A 20,603-nucleotide genomic window follows, 5' to 3' on the forward strand; every position below is an offset into this window, starting at 1 on the left:
CAGCATGTCTTCCCACTGGAAGATCTGGATTACAGACTTGCATACTATGTATACTGTATGTCTATATATGCGGCACCATATAAAAAGCTCCACATTAACAGGTAAGCATGTAAACCACTTCCTTTGTTTGGCAATTTGCATAATGTTGTAGTTGGAGATGCTATTCAACAATTTAAAACACTTTTTTCCTTTGTAAATGTCTTTCTGTACATCACAGAGATGTGCCTGTTCACAGACAGGATTAGGACACCCCCAGGTTTGTTATTTAAAGGATTTGGACATTTGTAATGTTCCACTTTAAGCATTTAAACCACAGCCCCTGGTGAATTACATTGTTTTACTTTTCTTTTTTTGCATTGGTACATGTTCCCTAAGTTAGCGCCCACAACCAATTCTATTTTTACACCCCCTTGCCTATTAGCCCAGAAGATATGCATTTTTATTGGACAATTTCAGCTCCCATTGCTTTCAGTAAGGTTCAAGTTCAGCATACAAACATCTTTGAAGTTTGCCGAACCCTGTGCAAATTGGACCCAGGGCAGTTGGACCCATCCCTAGGGTGTATTTTTAATAAAAATGTTCATTGCCATTCCTGCAGTAAAACTGCATGTGCATTTGTTCTGTGTAAAATAATCAGCTGTTTTGAGAATGGGCCGAATGCTGAGTAGCATTGATCATACGTGCCAGTATTTCCATGTTTCTGTATGAACTCATGGCATTTATTGGAGAGACTTGGGTTACTCATGGGTGGGGTTTATTTCTTCCAAGTTTTTTATCCAGGAAAAAACTAGCAACAGTGAGAATAACACACCTTCCTTGCAGCACCAAATATAATGTTTCATTTGTTTTTTTTTACTCCAGTTATTGCTGAAGTCATGTTTTCCGTGGACCCTGTGATGATTCTTGTCTCCTTCATCATCATCCTTTTCATGGCCAAAGTTTACAACAACCAGAAGCAGCAGAAAAGCAAACACCTCCTTCCAGGACCCAGACCTTTACCCCTCATTGGAAGTATACACCTAATTGACCTAAAGAAACCTTATAAATCATTTATAGAGGTAATATATTACTTCTCTTTGAGGTCTAAGGATAAAGAGAAAACAGGTGGCGCACACACCTAGTGCATTATCCAAGGTTTATTGTAAAGAGTAAAAAATAATAAAAACATACTCACAAACGAAGCATGTATCTAAAAATCATAGAAAAATGATGATGGCCACAATGGCAGGCAAGGTGTCCTCACTGTCAGTGCGGTCAAATGGCTGACGTGTTTCGGGGACGAATTGCTTTCCTCAGAGCTAATGACCAGCCTGTATGAAGGTCAAGCAGTAAATAACCAGGGCTAAATGCCTTGGGAGCAAAGCTCCACCTCCTCTACTTGTTATAGGACGAGGAGTTGGAGGGGGTTATTTAAAGTGCAATCTTTTGTCATTTTTATAAACGCATATACATACATATATACACATGCATATACACATATACACAGATACATACATGCACTAAAAGAGAAAGCAAATAAAAAATTAAAAATTTAAGGGGTCTGTATATTAAAACAAAAATTGATGATGCTGGACCAATGCCACACGAATTTTCCCAGCTGTGACAAATTTTCCCTGCATATTTTCTAAGTAGAATATTTGATATGATCGTAAGCTACATCTAGTGGCCCTAATTCAGTACTTTCAAGTTTGAGGCATTTCAGGAAAAGTACTGCTGTCAGGGATCCCCTCGATCCCCACCGCGATGGTCCCGGCGCAGGCGCAGTGTGCCGCCCTGTGCAGGGACTCGAGCACTAGGTCCGGGCCGGCCGCGGCGTTCGAGTTCGCGCATGCGCAGTAGAAGTCGCGGCCGCCCGCTGGGCACCAATGGCAGCGCAGGGCGGGATATTTAAACGACCCTGAGCTGTCATTCAGTGCCTTCTGGTCTTACCTGTATCCTGTATCTGCGAACCTGTGTATTGTAAGTTGCTGACCCGGATTGTACCTGACCTTGCTGTATTTCTCCTGCCCAGACCCTTGCTTTGCCTGACCTCTCTCCTGAATGCCCCCTATTGGATTTGACCTGCTGTTGCTGACCTGGCGTGTGACCCGACCATTCTATGCCCGCTGCCTTGTACCTTGCCGTCCTCTCCGTTACCGACCCGGCCCGTCTGACCTTGCTCATCCATCCATCCCGTGCAGTGGGGTCCGCTGACCTCCTCATATCAGACTCTTCCCCGTGGGAACCCTTGGCGCATACCACTACCACTGACGGACACACCCAGTAGCCACGACCTGGTCTCAGGGGGCTCCAAGTCCATCCCCACCATCAGGGGCCCTGGTGAACAAGCACCCTGGGACTTAGACTCCGTGCGCTGGGGACGCCTATTCAGTGGAGTGCTAGTGGTACCGCCAGGCGGTCCCTTACAACTGCATTATGGGCACTGGTTGAAGCTTACGATCATATGAAATAAACATGCATCGCTATCCCCTTAGGAGCTTCTGGATAGGATGGGTCCTCTGTTCTTTGCCTCAATCTTTTCCAGAACCTCAGCCCCTCTGACACACTAGGTTGAGTGTACAAACATACAATCTCACAGAAAATCACTGTAAGTAATACTTAGTATCCAATAGGTGTGCTATTCCAGAGAAAACAAGCACCAAACCAGATAGTAAAGGCAAACTCAATATATTGTCACCCAATATGGCTGGTAACTAGGCAAGCATAAGATGACATTTGGCATCCAGATAAGCATAAACAGTAGCAAGGCCACCTCAAGTGCAGCAGTGAGCAGTAGTAAAGTTTAATTTACCGAGTGCTGGAACTATACTGCCAGGGCATATTTATGGCCATGATGCTAGTCCTATACTGGCTGTGTATGGACTGTCGAAAGGAAAAAGAGGATGGTAGTGGAGGGGACATGGGAACAAAAGGAGCTTCCAGAATATTATGGGGGGAATCCTTTGAGATGTTCTTTTGATGGCTATCGCTGGGGCCCTTTAACAGTGTCAGTTCACTTAACAACAATCCCAGTTAACCTGCATGCAGTATATGTACAGTATAAGTACAGTATAGTTTCAGAACAGGTGCAAGATAGATGTGTTTCAGATGCGGTAAAGGTTTCTTATAAGGCTGTATAGGGTTGTATAGGTGCAGTCTAGGTTTGGAAGTGTGGTATAGAGTGCAGTATTAGTGTCCTGCCCTCAGTGGCTCAGTCCCTGCTAGCAGTATCAGCAATGGGCAAATAGCTCACCAGTCCTCAGGATGTTGCAGTAACCTCTCAAGAAGTGGCCCCCTTAGTCTCTCCACAGAATGCTTATGGAAATTCAGTGGTGGGAAGTGGGGAATGGGAAGATGCTCTGGTCTCTGGTCCAGTCTAGATGCGACCTCTGTGGTCTCTGCTGCACTGTCTCAGGTGTCTCCCCTGGTCTGGCCTCTCAGTAGTCTGGTCAGTATGCAGCAGCTGTGCTCTCCTCAGCATCCTCAGCTCCAAGAGGAAGAACCTAGCTGAGCAGTCTCAGAAAAACAGCTCCACTCTTCATCTTCTCCCAATGTCCCATGTCTCATGTGTTGTATAGCATGTCCCCCCTGATGGGTGCTCCGGTTCCTTCTAGTCACTGTATGACATACTAGGGGTTCTTAGGAGGCCATGATATTCCACACACCTGGAATGGGGAGTTCTTCAAAAAAGAGATGTTCCAGCAAAACATCTGCCGGACAGGCAAGTAATATCAAGCTGCAATGTTTTTGGTTTTGGGTTCAATAGCTCTTTAATATCACAAAATCAATAGTTTCCCAATCAGAAACTTGCTAGTGCTGATTAGGAAACACTGTGCCAACGTAAACTCCTGCTAAACTGGAAATGTTAACCACTTAAGCTTCAGAATGTTTTACCTCCTTCATGACCAGGCCATTTTTTTCTATTCAGCACTGCGCTATTTTAACTGGCAATTGCGTAATCACGCAACACTTTATGCAAATTTATAGCATTTTGTTCACGCAGATAGAGTTTTCTTTTTGTGGCATTTTATCACCACTGTTTTTTTTCTATTTTTGGTTGTAGACCATATCCAATGAAAAAATAAAATGGAATTTCTTCATAAATTTAGGTCAAAATGTATTCTGCTACATGTCTTTGGTAAAAAATCCAAATAAATGTATATTAATTGGTCTGTGGTATATACAGTATATTTATGACGGCCAATCTCATTTCTTGAGACCCTTAAAATGCCAGGACAGTACAAATACCCCTCTCAATTACCCCTTCAGTAGACAGTCTGAAGTATTCAGTTAGCGGCATGGTGAGTTTTTGAAGTTGTAATTTATTTGTCACCTGAATAGCGTCCTATCATAAGAGATCTCAGCAAAGCATTGGCAATATGTTCATGGAGTAGTAATAACTGGAACATGAGAGGCTAACCATAAGCGTTGCATTTGAAACCTTTCAGATGTTGATGCAAATATTTGCCGATATCATCGTATAATTATACAGGATTTATATACTGCCAAAAGTTTGGACGGCACTTTCCAAAAAAAAAAAGGAAGATAGTACAGTTACATTACAATTTAAGACAAGGGGATGAGGAGTGCCCTGTGAGATCTTACAGGCTAAAAGGGAGAGGCAGGTGATACAAAAGGTAATAACTGTGGGGGATGATCTGAGATGAGAATGTAAAATACAGAAATACATTTTTTTTTGGAAAATGAAGAAATTAAATAAAATGTGTTGTGTTTTTTTTTTACATAGTCACCAGTGCAGTACAACATCATCATATGGCTAGTGTAGCATTGGCCAGAAACACTAAATGGTGATAGTATGTATAAATAAATAAATAATTTGTAAAACCTTTTTTTTAATTTTTTTTCTTTTTTTACTATTTTTTTTTAACATACTTTCATAAGAAAAGTTGTGTCACCACTGTACTACTCTGGGGGAGGTGCTCAAGGATTTCTTTTTACACTTTGATAGCTGTTATAATGAAAATCACTGTAATAGTAATGTTTTGAACTGTCAGGAATGGGTTACATTCACAACAGCTGTGATTACTAGTGATCTATGATTGGCTACAGCTTGTCACATAGTACAGGGTGCTGTGATTGGCCCAGGTACCATGTGATAGCTGTGGGCCAATCACAGCTCATTGGTATAGGAAGCACAGCTGTTATGAATGAGACCACATGATCCTTCGACAGCTTTTTAGTCTTCACCATAGTGGAATTTGGAGTGTGACTGTTTGAGGCTGTGGACAGGTGTCTTTTATACTGATAACAAGTTCAAACAGGTGCCATTGATACAGGTAATGAGTGCAGGACAGAGGAGCCTCTTAAAGAAGAAGGTACAGGTCTGTGAGAGCCAGAAATCTTGCTTGTTTGTAAGTGACCAAATACTTATTTTCCACCATAATGTGCAAATAAATTCTTTCCAAATCAGCCAATGTGATTGTCTGGATTTGTTTTCTCATTTTGTCTCTCACAGTTGAGGTCTACCTATGATGCCAATTACAGGCTTCTCTCATCTTTTTAAGTGAAAGAACTTGCACAATTGGTGGCTGACTAAATACTTTTTTGCCCTACTGTATATATATATATATATATATATATATATGTGATTTTGCATATCCGGGTAGGGGGCGCAAGCGAGCCGCACGCAAGCCCTACCTGTGCCGCTATTTGCCTCCTCAGCGGTCAATCACTGGGCACCCGGTGATCGCCGAGCATTACCGACAGGGGGAAAGAACTTTATTGTTTACATATCCTGTCGGCTCCTGCACACTGCTTTGTATGGCTCTGCATAGCACTGATCACTGTATTGGTATCACTAGGTGCACAGCTCCATGATGCGAAAAAAAAACCTGGTCAGGAAGGGTGGTATATCCTCAGGAGGGCAAGTGGTTAAGAAACAATTTCTTGAAATAAAATACAGTGCTATTCAGTAGTGGATGTGTATGAATTATTTTTGGAGAATAAATATATTGCTTAGTGTCAGTTTAACTCTAACTTCTTATTCTGTGATGTCCTTGCAGTTATCCAAGCAGTATGGTCCGGTATACACCATCCATTTAGGGATGTCTAAGATGGTTATTCTGTGTGGATATGATGCTGTAAAAGAGGCTTTAATAAACCACGCAGATGAATTTGCTGACAGACCGAAAACACCTTCGTTCTACAAGGTCCAAAAGGATCACGGTAAATATTTCTTGACATCTTTGTCCAAGTGTAATGCTCTACCCCCCAGGGGTCTGCTTGATATTGCTTGTCCCTAGTGGTCGCCCTGACCTTGCAAGCCTCCCGACACCTCTGACACTCTGGGTTCAGACATATTTCAACAGTATTGGATAATAATGCAAGAGACACAATTCTTAGTAACACTTCTATATTAGTCTTGTTCAGGAATAATGGGTTTAGAATATACAACCCCAGTTAACACATACAAAAAGAACACTGGTAATATAGGAATAATCAATTAGCAACATTTAACAGGTTATACAGTCATGAGTAGTAAGCTTCAACTATTTAATTGCAACACCAGCAGCAAGAGGGGGAAGAAAAAGCTTATTAACTTATCAGCTCCCTCTGTGCCACCAGAACCGCAACGTCCCATTTGGAAGAAAAATATATTTGAAATATACATATATACACACATATATATATATATATATATATATATATATACACACAGTATATATATATATATATATATATTGCATGCACTGTAGGAATGCGTTATTTATATATTAAAAATATATGAAAAAGATATATTTTTTAAATATTTTTAAAAATATATATTTTTTAAATATATTCTTCAGATTGTTTTTAACATATAAAAAAGTAATTTTAACATATATTTTACATATATTTGTATATTCATTCCAAAAATGTAAATTTGTATTTTTAAAGACATACAGTATATTTGAAAATGTATTGTTAAAAATATTTTTCATATATTTTGTAATAAAAATGCATATCAACATACAGTATATATACTGTATATATATATATATATATATTTATTGAAATATCTTTTGAAATATCTTTTGAAGTATATTGAATATGGCCAAAATTACAATATTTCAAATATATGGCAATATATTTGGGAAGAATGTTTTTAAAATATATTTCAAATATATTTTTCTTCCATGTGGGGTGGAATGCAGAGAATTATGTAAATGTATACTCTGGCATGAATAAATATAAGTAACTTAAGTTGATTAACAATGGCCTTACAAGAGGAAAGGTCCTTTTAACTAGAGATTGCAACTTGAGTCCTGCGATGTTTAAAGTTTCTGATATGGCCGTGTCCATTGTCTTCTGCTAGCAATGGTGGGGTCCATAAGCATTAGTGAATACTGGTAATTCAATAAAGTTATACTGATAGGCTGTGGTAATGTTCAAAACAAAGATCTCCTGGTACTAAGATGTAAAGGTGTCTGCATGCAGTGTCTCTAGAGTGATGGCAGAAAGAGGTTGGGCATCAGCCCACTCAACAATCCCATGGATGGCATGACCTCCTGGGAACAAGAGTTCTTGCCCGGGCTCTTGGCTGTTTTCAGGGATGTGTAGAGCTGTGTCCTGATGGACTCTCAGCACAATGAGCAGAGATGTCTGTGTAAAGACTAGACAGTGATAGTCCAGATGCAGAGAAACTGATTTGATCCCGGAGTGGTGATAGGTGTCACCGCTGTGCTGAACTAATGTGAAGAGTCCAGCAGCAGTAGGCAAACAGTCTGTCTCTGGAGAAGAACAGTAGTCCCCCTGTGTTCAGCTCTGAATCCCACACCAAGAGAGAGAGGCAGCCCCTTGCTATAGAATATAATCTGCTTTCCCAGCATCCTTCTGGTTCCCCAGCTCTCTGGAAGTTGTAGTTCAATTAACACTCAGGAATACAGGATGTATTGGCTAAAAGACTACAGGTCCCAAGATCTTCTGCTGTCAGAAAAATTAGAGCCACTCTGCTAAGAGGAAGTGATGTAGAGGTCCCAGTACTGGGCACTAGGGCAAGGGTATCTGGCTGCCGACTGGAGCTCCACTCTCAACAGGAAACAGGTGACCTCCACTGAAAGTTTTTTTTTAAATGAATTTTAATTTAACAAACAAACTACTAAGTAAGTGGCGGTCACATGTTTCCTGCCATATCTGCATTTCCTGTCACAAGGTTTCCTGCAGACTGGAGCTCCACTTTTGACAGGAAACATATGACCTCCACTAATTTTTTTTTTTAATCAACTATAATGTAACAAACAACCAATACACAGTGAAAAGTATACCTCATGGCGCCACTCCAAACTATCGATGGAAGGAAAAAGATCACCCCACTGGCAAGTGAGAAGAGGGGAGCATGAATCCAAGCGATTCCAGTGTCAGTCAATACAAGTGAAGAGATGGGCACCGCTCAACCGACACCAGGAGTCCAATGTTAGGAATGGCCTCAGCCATGCCATGGCCAGTACGACGGCTGGCACCATTCCTTAACATTGGGCTCCTGGGGTCGGTTGATCGGTGCCCATCCCTTCATTTGTATTGACTAAATAACCAATACATACAACTCAGAAATGTAGATATGACAGGAAAACTTTGACCTCTACTTACTCGAGTAGACAGGAAACACATGACCTTCACTCAAAGGGTTTTTTTGCCTTGCTTTATTTTTTAAATCAATCATTCTGAAACAGGACATATCTTAATCAGTGTATTTAACCTTATAAATGAAAATCAAATGTGAACCATTGTGAATAAACATTAACCCCTTCCCGACGGATTATTTTTCAAATGGTTCTTGATGGGTGACAGATTAAATTCTCTCATCTTGTAAAATTAACCCCCCCCCCATCATTGTATATGATGTACCCTTTAAATCAGGACAAAATAATTTATTTTCCACTACTATTCTTAATCTGCAGTAATTATATACACTTTATTGCAGCCTAAATTGTGAAAAATATATATATTTTTTTTTTCAGAGATTCTTTTTAATTTTTTTCATAATAAATAGGATGTTATATGTAACATCAAATAAAGCCATTTTTGTCATTTCAAAAAGCAGTATGAAAAATATGGTCTAACACAGACATAACAAAAGTGTCAACATTTTTTTTGTCTTTAAGCTACATGAAAATTTTCTGAAGCTAAAGAGGTTATAAGAAAGAATGAAAAATGTTTAGTTTTCAGATTTATTGTGTCTATTGGTTGTTTGTCAAATTAAAGTTGATAAAAAAAAACAAAAACAATAAAACCTTGAATGGAGGACATGTTTCCTGCCTAGAGTGTCTGGATCCAGACCCCTCTCCACTAGGGGGAAAGGGATTAACCAGTCTCATCTGTAAATGTCCCTGAATGGCCTAATGATATAGCCGACACCTGGCTACACAAGCAATTCTGTCTTAGATAATATTCTTCTCAAACAATGTGAAAGTGTCAGTAGCACCATATTGTATTAAAGGGTAAATGTACATCTTTTTGCAGGTAACAAAATATGCATTTATTATTTATTTACTCTGCAGCCTTTAAAGCACTGCACCACGATCAGCAGATTTTAAGTGCAATGCCAGGATCCTGTATTGCAGAACAGTAATAGAGGGGATACCGTTTAATTGGGATTCTAGTTCTGGTGACCTGGGGGGCCACAAAGGATTACCTTAATTTGCAGGGATTTCCCCTTCCCTCTTGTTTGGGTTATGGGACAGGAAGTGAAGCGAAATCTCCCCAATAGGACACAGAAAACAAAAGAGATTTATAATCGTTCAGCACTCTATTTAACAATATGTAAATAGACAAATTACTCTGATATGTGATAATTCTATCAGGCATTGTATTTTCCAATGGTGAAAACTGGAAGGCCATGAGAAGATTCACAATATCAACTCTACGGGATTATGGAATGGGGAAGAAAGGTATAGAAGACAAGATCAATGAGGAAGCTGAATGCTTAGTGCAAACATTTAGATCCTATGGAGGTAAGATGATATTCTTGTGTTCCTGTATGTTCAGAAGTGTTTTGTAAAATATTTATTTTTTATTAGATACAGAAAATTATGTTTTGACTTTAATTTATTTAAATTGCCTATTTTTATACTTAAAATTTTATATATACGAGGTAGTGTCAAAAAATGTTGAGATTAGTTTTGTAACACGCCATGAGATGTCAGCACAAGGCCACACACAGGGAGCACCGATCTTCATAAGTCAGTGTGCCAAAAGACAACGTCCTGTGTACTTTGGGAGCTGTGCAACTGGTGCTATTCTGACCCTGTGCATTACCAGGTCTGCTATTTCATCGTGGACAAAAGGTTACAATAAAGCTCAAACGTGAAGTTCTGCGTGAAACCCATACACCCATGGTTTGTCACTGATAGTGATCCTCGGCATGAAGGAGGGGTCATCTACGACACATGGCAGACTTTGACAAGGTGTTCCTTCTACCCCTGGGTCAGCAGCCTGGGGATAAACTTGGCAGCAAAATGGCACATGTATTGTTCTGTATGACACACCAACAATAGCAGCAATGTTTGTTCTCTGATGATCATCATGCGCAAGTTGCCGAATGTTTTTGATATTTTTGGGGGTTGAGCTCATTGAAGGTCATCTTGATCTCTCATCTTCCAGTGATGTTCTTCCACTCTTAAAGCCCGTGTGCCACTCAAAACACCTCGAATAACTCATTGTCAAATGTCTCTGTGGCAGAATTTTCTGTTTGCTCTTTGTTCTAACTTGCTACCCACGATGAAATAGCAGACGTGGTAATGCATGTGGCCAGAATAGCAAAAGTTGCACAACTCCCGATGTACACAGGATAGTGTCTGTTGGCAATGGGACTTATGAAAGTCAGTGCTCCCTGTGACTGTGCATGCAGCCTTGTGCTGCGATCTGTAGGCGTGTTACATAACTAGTCTCAAAACATTTTGATACCACATATATATATATATTTATTTATTTTTTTTCCTCGTGTTCCTTAAGGCAAAATTCCCACATGTAATTAGTGACAGCTCCATTCTCAAGCGTGAATGGGGCCTAAAAATATAAACAGAGAAGAGAATTTCCTGTATCCTATTAGAAGCACTAAAGGTATATTGTGCCTGTACAGTTTTGCACTGTCAGTGAGCACGCTCCACCTTCTTGTCTGCTCTGCTCCTCATTGACCACTCCCCATCCCAGCTCTCCTTTGTAGAAGGGCTCACCTATACTGGATATTTTGAGAAGGTCTTCAGTTTCACTTTCACATTTGCGTTCTCATTGCTTGCTCAGCACTTCTTTCTCTGCTTTTCACTTCTGCTCAGCACTCCTCTCCTCACCCATACAACTTATCTGCAGTGTTTTATTCTTCTCCTGTTTGGTTCTTTCCCTTTTTATTGTCATCCTGTGTTCTTGAAAACACAGACTCTGGATGGAAGGACTGCAGGATGTAAATGCATTGAACCAATCCCTGCTTACAGCAAACAGAAAATGTTGAGCACACATACGGTATCAGGGCAGACATACACACAGAAGTTGATTTGCTAAAGGCAAATAGGCTGGTCACTTTGTAAGGGAAGTTGCATTTTGAAAGGGAATTTGCCTGCAAGCTTAGTGAATGAGGAGTAGGTCAATCATGTGCAAGCCAACATCCTATTTTTTTTTATTTGTTTTGAAATGAGCACACTTTACTAGCATTTCTAAACATAAATATATATATTTTTTCTTTTCACTACTTTATCCCCTTTGTGCCGGCTCCTCCCAGCCCTTTAAGGGGTTTCTGATGCTGGGAGGCAGGGGCGGGGTTTAGGGTCATGTGACTGCTGTGATTGGCTGTAATGGCAGTCACATGATCGGAAAAGGTTCCGATCGCAAGAAGAGAGCAAATGTTAAGCTTTCAGTTTCAAGTTTTCATTGACATTGATGTGAAATTGTAATAGTCTTGGATTAATCATGTTTGAGTGTTTTGTTTTTTGTTTGCTTTATATATCTACTATAGTTATACAATCTTTGATTTACAAATAGACATATGACAAAGGATTCTCAATACATTGATTAGCCAAAAAGACAACACAGCAATAAACTCTTCCTTTCAGTCACAATTTCCATGGAACTGTAAATTTCACCTTGAGCTATTGTGTTCTGTAAGCAATAGGCCTCCTTCAACAGAAAGTATTTGATGGCTACAATCTAAAATGAATTGAGAATGTTTAATAGTAACAAATGGCACCTCATATTGTGTGGCAGTTATGAGTTATATCAATTTTGTAACAAAACGTCCATAAGCATTAGACACGAGAGTATATAATTCATACCTACCGTATTTATTCGAGTATAATGCGCAAAATTTTCAACCAAAAAAAGAACTCAAAGTTTGGGTGCGCGTTATAAACGAGGGTTGGTGTGGGGTGACGCGGTGGCGGCCGATCCATTGAGGGCGCAGGCGCAGGCTCTCACTGTACGCGAAGAAAAAAAAAACGGCCCCTGTGCCGGCCCCGCCCCTTTAAGCAGGGGATCGGTTTTTTTTTCTACGTCCCCTTGTCGCGTACAGTGGGCGGCCCGAACTGGCGAGATGCACTGGTGGGGTGACGCAGTGGCGGCCGGTCCATTGAGGGCGCATGTGCTCACAAGAAAGAAGAAGAAAAAACGTCCCCTGTGCCTCTTCATTTCGTATGGTCGCTTCTTCATTTCCTTTCCTCACCCACGCGTTACGGTAAGCATTGCTGTTTTGCTGTGTTCTTCATTTGATAATCATATTCAGTGTTCATATTATTTATTGATATACTGGTACCCGTTAGATGGCAACTCAGGGAATCAAGAGAAAACGTTCTGCATATGACGCTTCATTCAAGCTCAAAGTTGTTGGTCATGCTGAAATTCACGGAAATCGAGCAGCTAGCCGAGAATTCACTGTACCAGAGACGAATGTTAGAGAATGGAGAAAACAGAAAGTCGTCCTGAAAGATATGAATAAAAGCAAAAAAGCACAACGAGGGAGACAAGCCATGTACCCAGACATGGAGAAGGAACTTTATGAATGGATCATTGACCAAAGAAGTAGTGGGTACATTGTCACATCACTCCACATTAGACTTCAAGCCCAAAAGTTTTGCAAAGATTCAACCTTCAAAGCCTCTAATGGATGGACACAAAAGTTTATGAAAAGGCATGGACTTGTAATACGCCAGAAAACAAAGATAGCGCAGAAGCTGCCAAATGATTTAGCAGAGAAGATCACTTCATTCCATACCTTTATAATCAAACAACGCAAGCAGATTCATTTTGAAATTTCACAGATAGGCAATATGGATGAGACCCCCATGTGTTTTGACCTACCAGGCAACAGGACAATTGACAGCAAAGGGAAGCACACAGTCCAGATTAAAACCACAGGCCATGAGAAAACTCATTTTACGGTTGCGTTATCCTGTATGGCAGACGGTTTTAAACTTAAACCAATGGTGATTTTTAAAAGAAAGACTATTCCAAAAGGAGTTAAATTTCCACCAGGTGTCGTGATCCATTGTCATCCTAAAGGATGGATGGATGAGAAGGGCATCATTTTATGGTTAAATAAAGTTTGGAATACTAGACCAGGCGCACTACTGAAGAAATCCATGCTTGTATGGGACCAGTTCCGCTCACACCTGACAGACACTGTGAAAGACAAACTGAAAAGTCTAAAGACATTTCAAGCTGTGATTCCAGGTGGACTAACCTCTATTCTTCAGCCACTCGATGTTGTTTTAAACAAACCCTTCAAAGACAGAGTCAGGGAAAAGTGGATTACCTGGATGAAATCCGAAGACAAAGAATTGACTGCAAAAGGAAACCTCAAGAAACCTGGCCTATCTCTCGTGACATCTTGGATTAAAACATCATGGGAAGACATGCCAAAAGAAATGATCATCAAGAGTTTTTTAAAAACAGGCATCAGCAATAAACTGGACGGCACAGAAGACGACCTGCTGTGGAATTCAGACTCAGAAGAAAGCGAAAGCGAAGAAGCTGGAGAAACAGATGTTCCTGCCAACTGGGACACTGATGATACATTAACTCTAGAAGAATGGGAACAACTCTTTAGTGTATCTGATGATGATGAATCTGACTTTGAAGCATTTTAAATAAATATTGTTACCGGTAATTTTATTTCGGTATTGTGTTTACCTTGTCAATAAATGATTTTTATCATGGCCGCACGTGTTCAACAACGTTTGTCAATTACAATGCTTGGTCTGAGCCGAGGAAAAGTGAAACAAAAATTTTATACCGATTTTTAATCGAAAATTAGGGGTGCGCATTATACACGAGTGCGCGTTATACTCGAATAAATACGGTACCTCTGTTATTCACTCGCAGCTCAATATCTGATTTTTTTGTTCTAAAAGCTTTGTTTATTTTGCATTTCTCCTTTCAATTTAAGGGAAGCCCTTTGACAATCGGACCACCCTGAATGCTGCCGTGGCCAATATAATAGTTTCCATGCTGCTAAATCACAGGTTCGAATATGACGATCCAACCTTGTTACGCATTATGAACTCTGCTAGTGAAAATATAAGGCTAAGGGGGAAACCTATGGCCAGGGTAAGATATTTTTCTATTCATAAATTTGTGTCCAGTAAGGCACCTATACTATTACACAAGAGGATACCTCAGAATTTTCAATGTCCTGGATTAGAATGTTGCCTTTATGAGTATAGGGATATGTTATCATAACTTTTTACCTTTAAAGCATCATTAGAGGTAAGCTTTGGGTCAATCTCATGATTGATTTGAACCCAAAGTCAAGTTATTTTATATATATATATATATATATATATATATATATATATACACACATACACAAGGTAATGTCAAAAAATTTTGAGACTAGTTTTATAACACGCCAAGAGATGGCAGCACAAGGCCACACACAGGGAGTACCGACCTTCATATGTCAGTGTGCCAAAAGACATCATCCTGTGTACATTGGGAGCTGTGCAACTGGTGCTATTATGATCCAGTGCATTACCAGGTCTGTTATTTCATCGTGGACAAAAAGTTACAATAAAGAGCAACCGTGAAATTCTTGGTGAAACCCATATACCCAAGGTTTGTCACCGATAATGATCCTCGGCATGAAGGACGGGTCATCTACGACACATAGAAGAAGTTCTTGGCAGACTTTGACAAGGTGTTCCTTCTACCCCTGGGTCAGCAGCCAGGGGATAAACTTGGCAGCAAAAGGACGCATGGACTGTTCTGTATGACTACCTATACCATTACACAAGAGGATACCTCAAAGTTTTAAATGTCCTGGATTAGAATGTTGCCTTTATGAGTATAGGGATATGTTATCATAACTTTTTACCTTTAAAGCATCATTAGAGGTAAGCTTTGGGTCAATCTCATGATTGATTTGAACCCAAAGTCAAGTTATTTTATATATATATATATATATATATATATATATATACACACACATACACAAGGTAGTGTCAAAAAATTTTGAGACTTATTTTTAGTTCAAGAAAATAGTGAACTATTGCGATCATACTCCACCATAGCAGCCAATTACTAATTGTACACTTCCTGTGTGCTAAATTGTGGTAAATTGACTTGGAAGAGCCAATCACAGGGGTTTTCTTATGTGCTAGCCCTCTCCCTGAGAAAGTTTCCAGCAGCCTGCGCCCAGTTTGTCATGGAAGAGACACAGAATACTTAGGTACAGATATTAGGCTGCAGGGGATGTTAGGTGCTAATGATTAGGGATAAGCCAGAAGTTAAGTCTCTCTGCCTTTTTTTTGTTTTTTCTTATAAAGAAACCTGAAATGAAATGTAATTTTCCTGTAACTTAAACTGTATTATACTTTTTTTTAATACCGCTTTTTCTGTAGCACATCCTACAGACAGAATGAAGACAAATTGCATAGAGTATCCCCCAAAATGCATACCAGACCCTTTGAATCTGGTATGGATTTTAAGGGGTGCCCCTTGCAAAAAATAAATAAATAAAATCAAGAATTTAACATTGCAGTGTAATTTACACTCACTTTATTAGATACACCTTGCTAATGTCAAGAATATATCCCCCACACCATTACACCACCACCAGCCCGAACCGTTGATCCAAGGCAGGATAGATCCATGTTCTTATGTTGTTTACACCAATTCTGACCCTACCATCTGAATGTCGCAGCAACCAGTCTGCCCATTCTCCTCTGACCTCTGACATTAACAAGGCATTTTCGTCCACACAACTGCAGCTCACTGGAGATTTTCTCGTTTTCAGATCATTCTCTGTAAACCCTAGAGATGGTTGTGTGAAAATCCCAGTAGATCAGCAGTTTTTGAAATACTCAGACCAGCCCATCTGGCACCAACAACCATTCCACATTCAGTCACTTAAATCCACTTTCTTCCCCATTCTGATGCTCGGTTTGAACTTCTGTAAGTAGTCTTCACCACGTCTAGATGCTTAAATTCATGGAGTTGCTACCATGTGATTGGCTGATTAGCAATTTGTGTTACCAAGCAATTGAACAGGTGTACCTAATAAAGTGGCCGGTGAGTCTATTTACTGAGAAATAATTGCAAAAGCCACATGCACACTATTAAATCACTTATAATTGCCTGCAATTTGAAGGGAAGTCCCAAAAGCTATTTTAAAATCTAGAAATCCACATTAGAGTATAATTTTTGTTAGTACATTCACATCAATCCCTAACCCTCAAGGGGCCAATTTTTACAGGATCCAATTAACCTACCAGCATGTCTTTGGAGTGTGGGAGGAAACTGGAGTACCTTTTAGGAAACCCATGCAGGTAGAGGGAGAACATGCAAACTACAGGCAGGCGGTGCTGTGGTTGGGATTCAAAGCAATGACCCTAGTACTGGCAGGCGGAAGTACTAACCATTTAGCCACTGTGCTGCCATCAGATATACTATTCTCCGAATATACATTAGTAAGCAGGCCCAGACTGGCCATAGGGCACACTGGGCATTTGCCAGGTGGGTCATGGCCGCTTGGACAGGAGAGGCACCGTACGGCACATAGAGAATCATGCATATCTCAGTTCCTCTATGTTCCACCCGGCTGCTTCTCCTATCCATCTCCTGCAGGCTGCATGTCCTGGGCTCCTGTATGCTCCCCACTGCTGGCCCCCCCTGATCCCCCGGAGTGCTGAGAGGGATCTGTCAGGAGTACTGACAGTTCCCCACCCTCCACAGATGGGAGAGGAGAGAGAAAGCTGGTTCTGCCCCTCCTCCTCCAGCCATCTCCTCCTGTGTCTGCCCCTTCCACACTCTCCAGCAGTCTTATGTCTCCCCCCCCCCCTTTCTTCTTTCTTTCTCTCCACCACTTTCTTTCTCTCTGTCTCCTCTTTCTCTTTTATACTTCTCTCTCTTTCTTTCTTTCTTTCTTTCCCTCCTTTCTTTTTCTCCTTTTTTCCCCTCCTTTATTTTCTTTTTTCTCCTTTCTTTCTCTCCTTTCTTTTTATTTCCCTTTTTTCTTTCCCTCCTTTCTTATTCTCCTTTCTTTTCCTGTTTTCTTTTCTTTCTCTCCTGTCTTTTTCTTTTTTTTCCTTTCTTTCCCTTCTTTCTTTTTTTCCCCTTATTTCTTTTTCTCCTTTCTTTCCCTGCTTTCTTTTTATTTCCCTCCTTTCTTTTTCTTTTTTTCCCCTCCTTTCTTTTTATTTTTCTCCTTTCTTTCATTCCTGTCTTTTCTCTCCTTTCTTTTCCTCCTTTCTTTTTCTACTTTCTTTCCCTCCTTTCTCTTTCTCCTTTCTTGTTCTCCTTTCTTTTCATCCATTCTCTTTCTTTCCCTCCTTTCTTTTTCTCCTTTCTTTCCCTCCTTTCTCTTTCTTTTCCTCCTTTCATTTTCTCCTTTCTTTCCCTCCTTTCTTTTTCTGTTTTCTTTGCTTCCTTTCTTTTTATTTTCTTTCCCTCCTTTCTTTTTCTCCTTTCTTTCTCTTTCCTTCCTTTCTTTTTCTGCTTTCTTTCCCTCCTTTCTATTTCTCCTTTATCTTTTTTTCCCTCCTTTTTTTCTCCTTTCTTTCCCTTCTTTATTTTTCTCCTTTCTTTCCCTCTTTTCTCTTTCTTTCCCTCCATTCTTTTTCTTTCCCTCCTTTCTTTTTCTTTCCCTCCTATCAATCTGCCTACAAAAAAATGTAAACAAATAATAAAATATAAAATTGTAAAAAATTAAATAAAAATATAAACCTACTGAGACTAGTGGAATTATCAGGGTCGCAAAGGTCGCTCTTGCGACTAGGCCCTGGCATTCCGCCACCAGGCTCAGAGGAAAGGGTCCCCGGGCTTTGGGCTGCTCAGTCCAAAATGCCCAGGTCTTTTTTATTGTCCCAGTCCAGGCCTGTTAGTAAGTGTTGGTTTGAAACCTCTCTGGATCATTTGAATTTAAAATGAGTATTGAGGGAGCAATAGTCCAACTCCCATCAATTGTACTATCAGGTGAGCTGTATATCAAGCCCCATTGTGATTGAGCACAAAGAGAGCACAACTAAAAGCCACTGTGTGGTTTGATTTACAGCTCATAACTAATGTTTCAAGTGTTTCTTATGGTACAGTCACACACTAGAAGTCTTCAGCTACCTTGCCTACCTTGCATAGGGCTATTTAAGTACTGTACCTTTAAGGAGCAAAGCGATGCCTCCAGGGAGCTTACCCTCTTTGCATTGATATATGAGCAGCACAGTTTCTAAATGCTCCACAAACGCCGCATGCGCGGTTTAGCGGTGGTTGCTAGGTGTTTGCCGAGCATTAAAAGCGCCCCACAAATGCCTATAATGAAGTTTAAATGGTGTTACCGCTCCGCAAACACCCTGCAACCGCGTCACAACCGCGCCACAAATGCCGGCCGGGCATTTGCAGAGCGACACCATTGACTAGAATAGGAGGCTTCAATGCCTCCTGACACGACCAGAGGAGTCTGTTTTCCTGCGATGCGATGCTAACACTCCCGTTAGAACAGCACCATGTGCTGCAATGTGCAATATTGTCCAAGGCATTTGGGAAGCGGTAAAAATGCTTCCCAAATGCCTCTCTGCTGCCTGCACACAACGCTAGTGTGAACATAGCCTAAGGCAGGAAACAAGAGGAGTAGGGAGCAAGGTACCGGGAGAGCTAGATGAAGGGTACAGGGAGCAAGTCACCCTCTTGTGACCACAGTGCCACCAGCAGGTGACCCAGGTAATGGCTCAAGTCCTGACAGTAATACTGGGTTTGTAAAGACATTTGGTGCACACAAACTTGACATATGTCTTGTATGGTTATTAAGGAATATTTTTAAATACAAGTTTTTCTAACCAGAGTTCAGCTTTAAATGCCACAGCTCAAAGTTGTTTCAGATAGAATGGTTAGCGTTGACTGCCTCTATGATATTTTCTATGATGGGAATGTCACTAGAGGCAAAAAATACAATAAAATCCAGACTGTATCACAGATTGTAATTTGACACATCTTGAATTCTTTTTTCTTACTTTGTATTTCTGGATATTTGATCATTAGTAGGAGGCCCCATCGCAGAGCGGTGGATGTTGTCTCCATTCCAGCACCAAAAAGATCACTCACCAGCACACTTAAGTTGTCATTGTGGAAGTACAAAGTAGATTCTGGCTTCCCCTGCCCAACAGAAATGGGGGATGAAAAATGAATGGAAAATCAATACCCTATCTTAAAAAAGTCAAAATCCCATAACATCACATTGTCATAGTCAAGGCTGAAGTTACCATGAAACCCTCATTGGCCATGGAAGAATAAAATACCTAGAATAGCATATGAAACATTGAGTAGGATTAAAGAGAAAGGGGGATTGGGTCTACCAGATGTCAAGAGATACTATAAAGCAGTGGTTTTAGCAAGAATATATGACTGGACATTTAACCATAAGGGGAAAAGCTGGGTAACAATTGAAAATGATCTTAGTGGCATTAGATTGAGTCAGATGATATGGGTTCCACCACAGTTCAGGGGAATTAAAGAAAGCACAAGTATCTACACTTTAAATGTCTTTAGGGTATGGGATAATTTACACAAAAGCATGAAATGGGATTTTAATTCTATATTAATGCCTCTCACAAATACTGAGTACTTTCCCCCGGGAAAGATTAAGATATCAGGGAGATGGTTTAGAAAGGAAGATACTCAACTGAGAGATGTTTTGGTGGAGGGGGAATTGAGATCACTAAAAGATTTAATAGAGAAGAAGGGAGATATTTTTATTAGAATAGATGAGTGGAAACATCATCAATTGAAATGTTTTATTGGAAATCTACCGAAACCCCTGAGATCAAAAGAGGAGTGGAATATGTTTGAAAGGTTGTTAGAGACCCGAAGGGATGGGAAGCACGGTGTTTCAAAAGTGTATAGAATACTCACAGAATTAGACACAAACACAAAGTTAATCTTTATAACAAAATGGGAAAGAGATATGGGAGTGGAGATTGATGAAGATAGACAGAGAAAGATGTTTAGATTGATACACGATAATGTTAGTATGAAAAAGGTTGAGGTTAATTATAAGTGTGTGACACGTTGGCACATTACACCGAGTGTAGAGCACAAGATGAGTGGTGAAAATTCAAATTTGTGTTGGAGAGGATGTGGAGAGATAGGCACGGTGTTCCACATATGGTGGGAATGTCCGAAAATCCAGGCTTTTTGGAAGATAATAGTCAAATTGA

The 20,603-nt window shown here is 40.2% G+C and overlaps 1 protein-coding gene across 1 annotated transcript in view; it reads left to right on the forward strand.

Annotated features, from left to right (window-relative positions):
- LOC149455640 (cytochrome P450 2C5-like) overlaps positions 1-20,603 on the forward strand; it is a 51,464-nt gene that overhangs the window by 14,121 nt on the left and 16,740 nt on the right. The window contains exons 2-5 of the mRNA XM_089686030.1: positions 862-1,058; positions 6,003-6,165; positions 9,780-9,929; positions 14,348-14,508. Coding sequence (XP_089542156.1) covers positions 876-1,058; positions 6,003-6,165; positions 9,780-9,929; positions 14,348-14,508 — 657 coding nt within the window. The 5' untranslated portion in view covers positions 862-875. The remainder of the gene's footprint in view (positions 1-861; positions 1,059-6,002; positions 6,166-9,779; positions 9,930-14,347; positions 14,509-20,603) is intronic.

This window comes from Staurois parvus, unplaced genomic scaffold (genome assembly GCF_062004578.1).
Source record: "Staurois parvus isolate SC_StPar_1 unplaced genomic scaffold, SC_StPar_1.0 ptg000390l, whole genome shotgun sequence".
Taxonomy (NCBI): Eukaryota; Metazoa; Chordata; class Amphibia; order Anura; family Ranidae; genus Staurois; species Staurois parvus.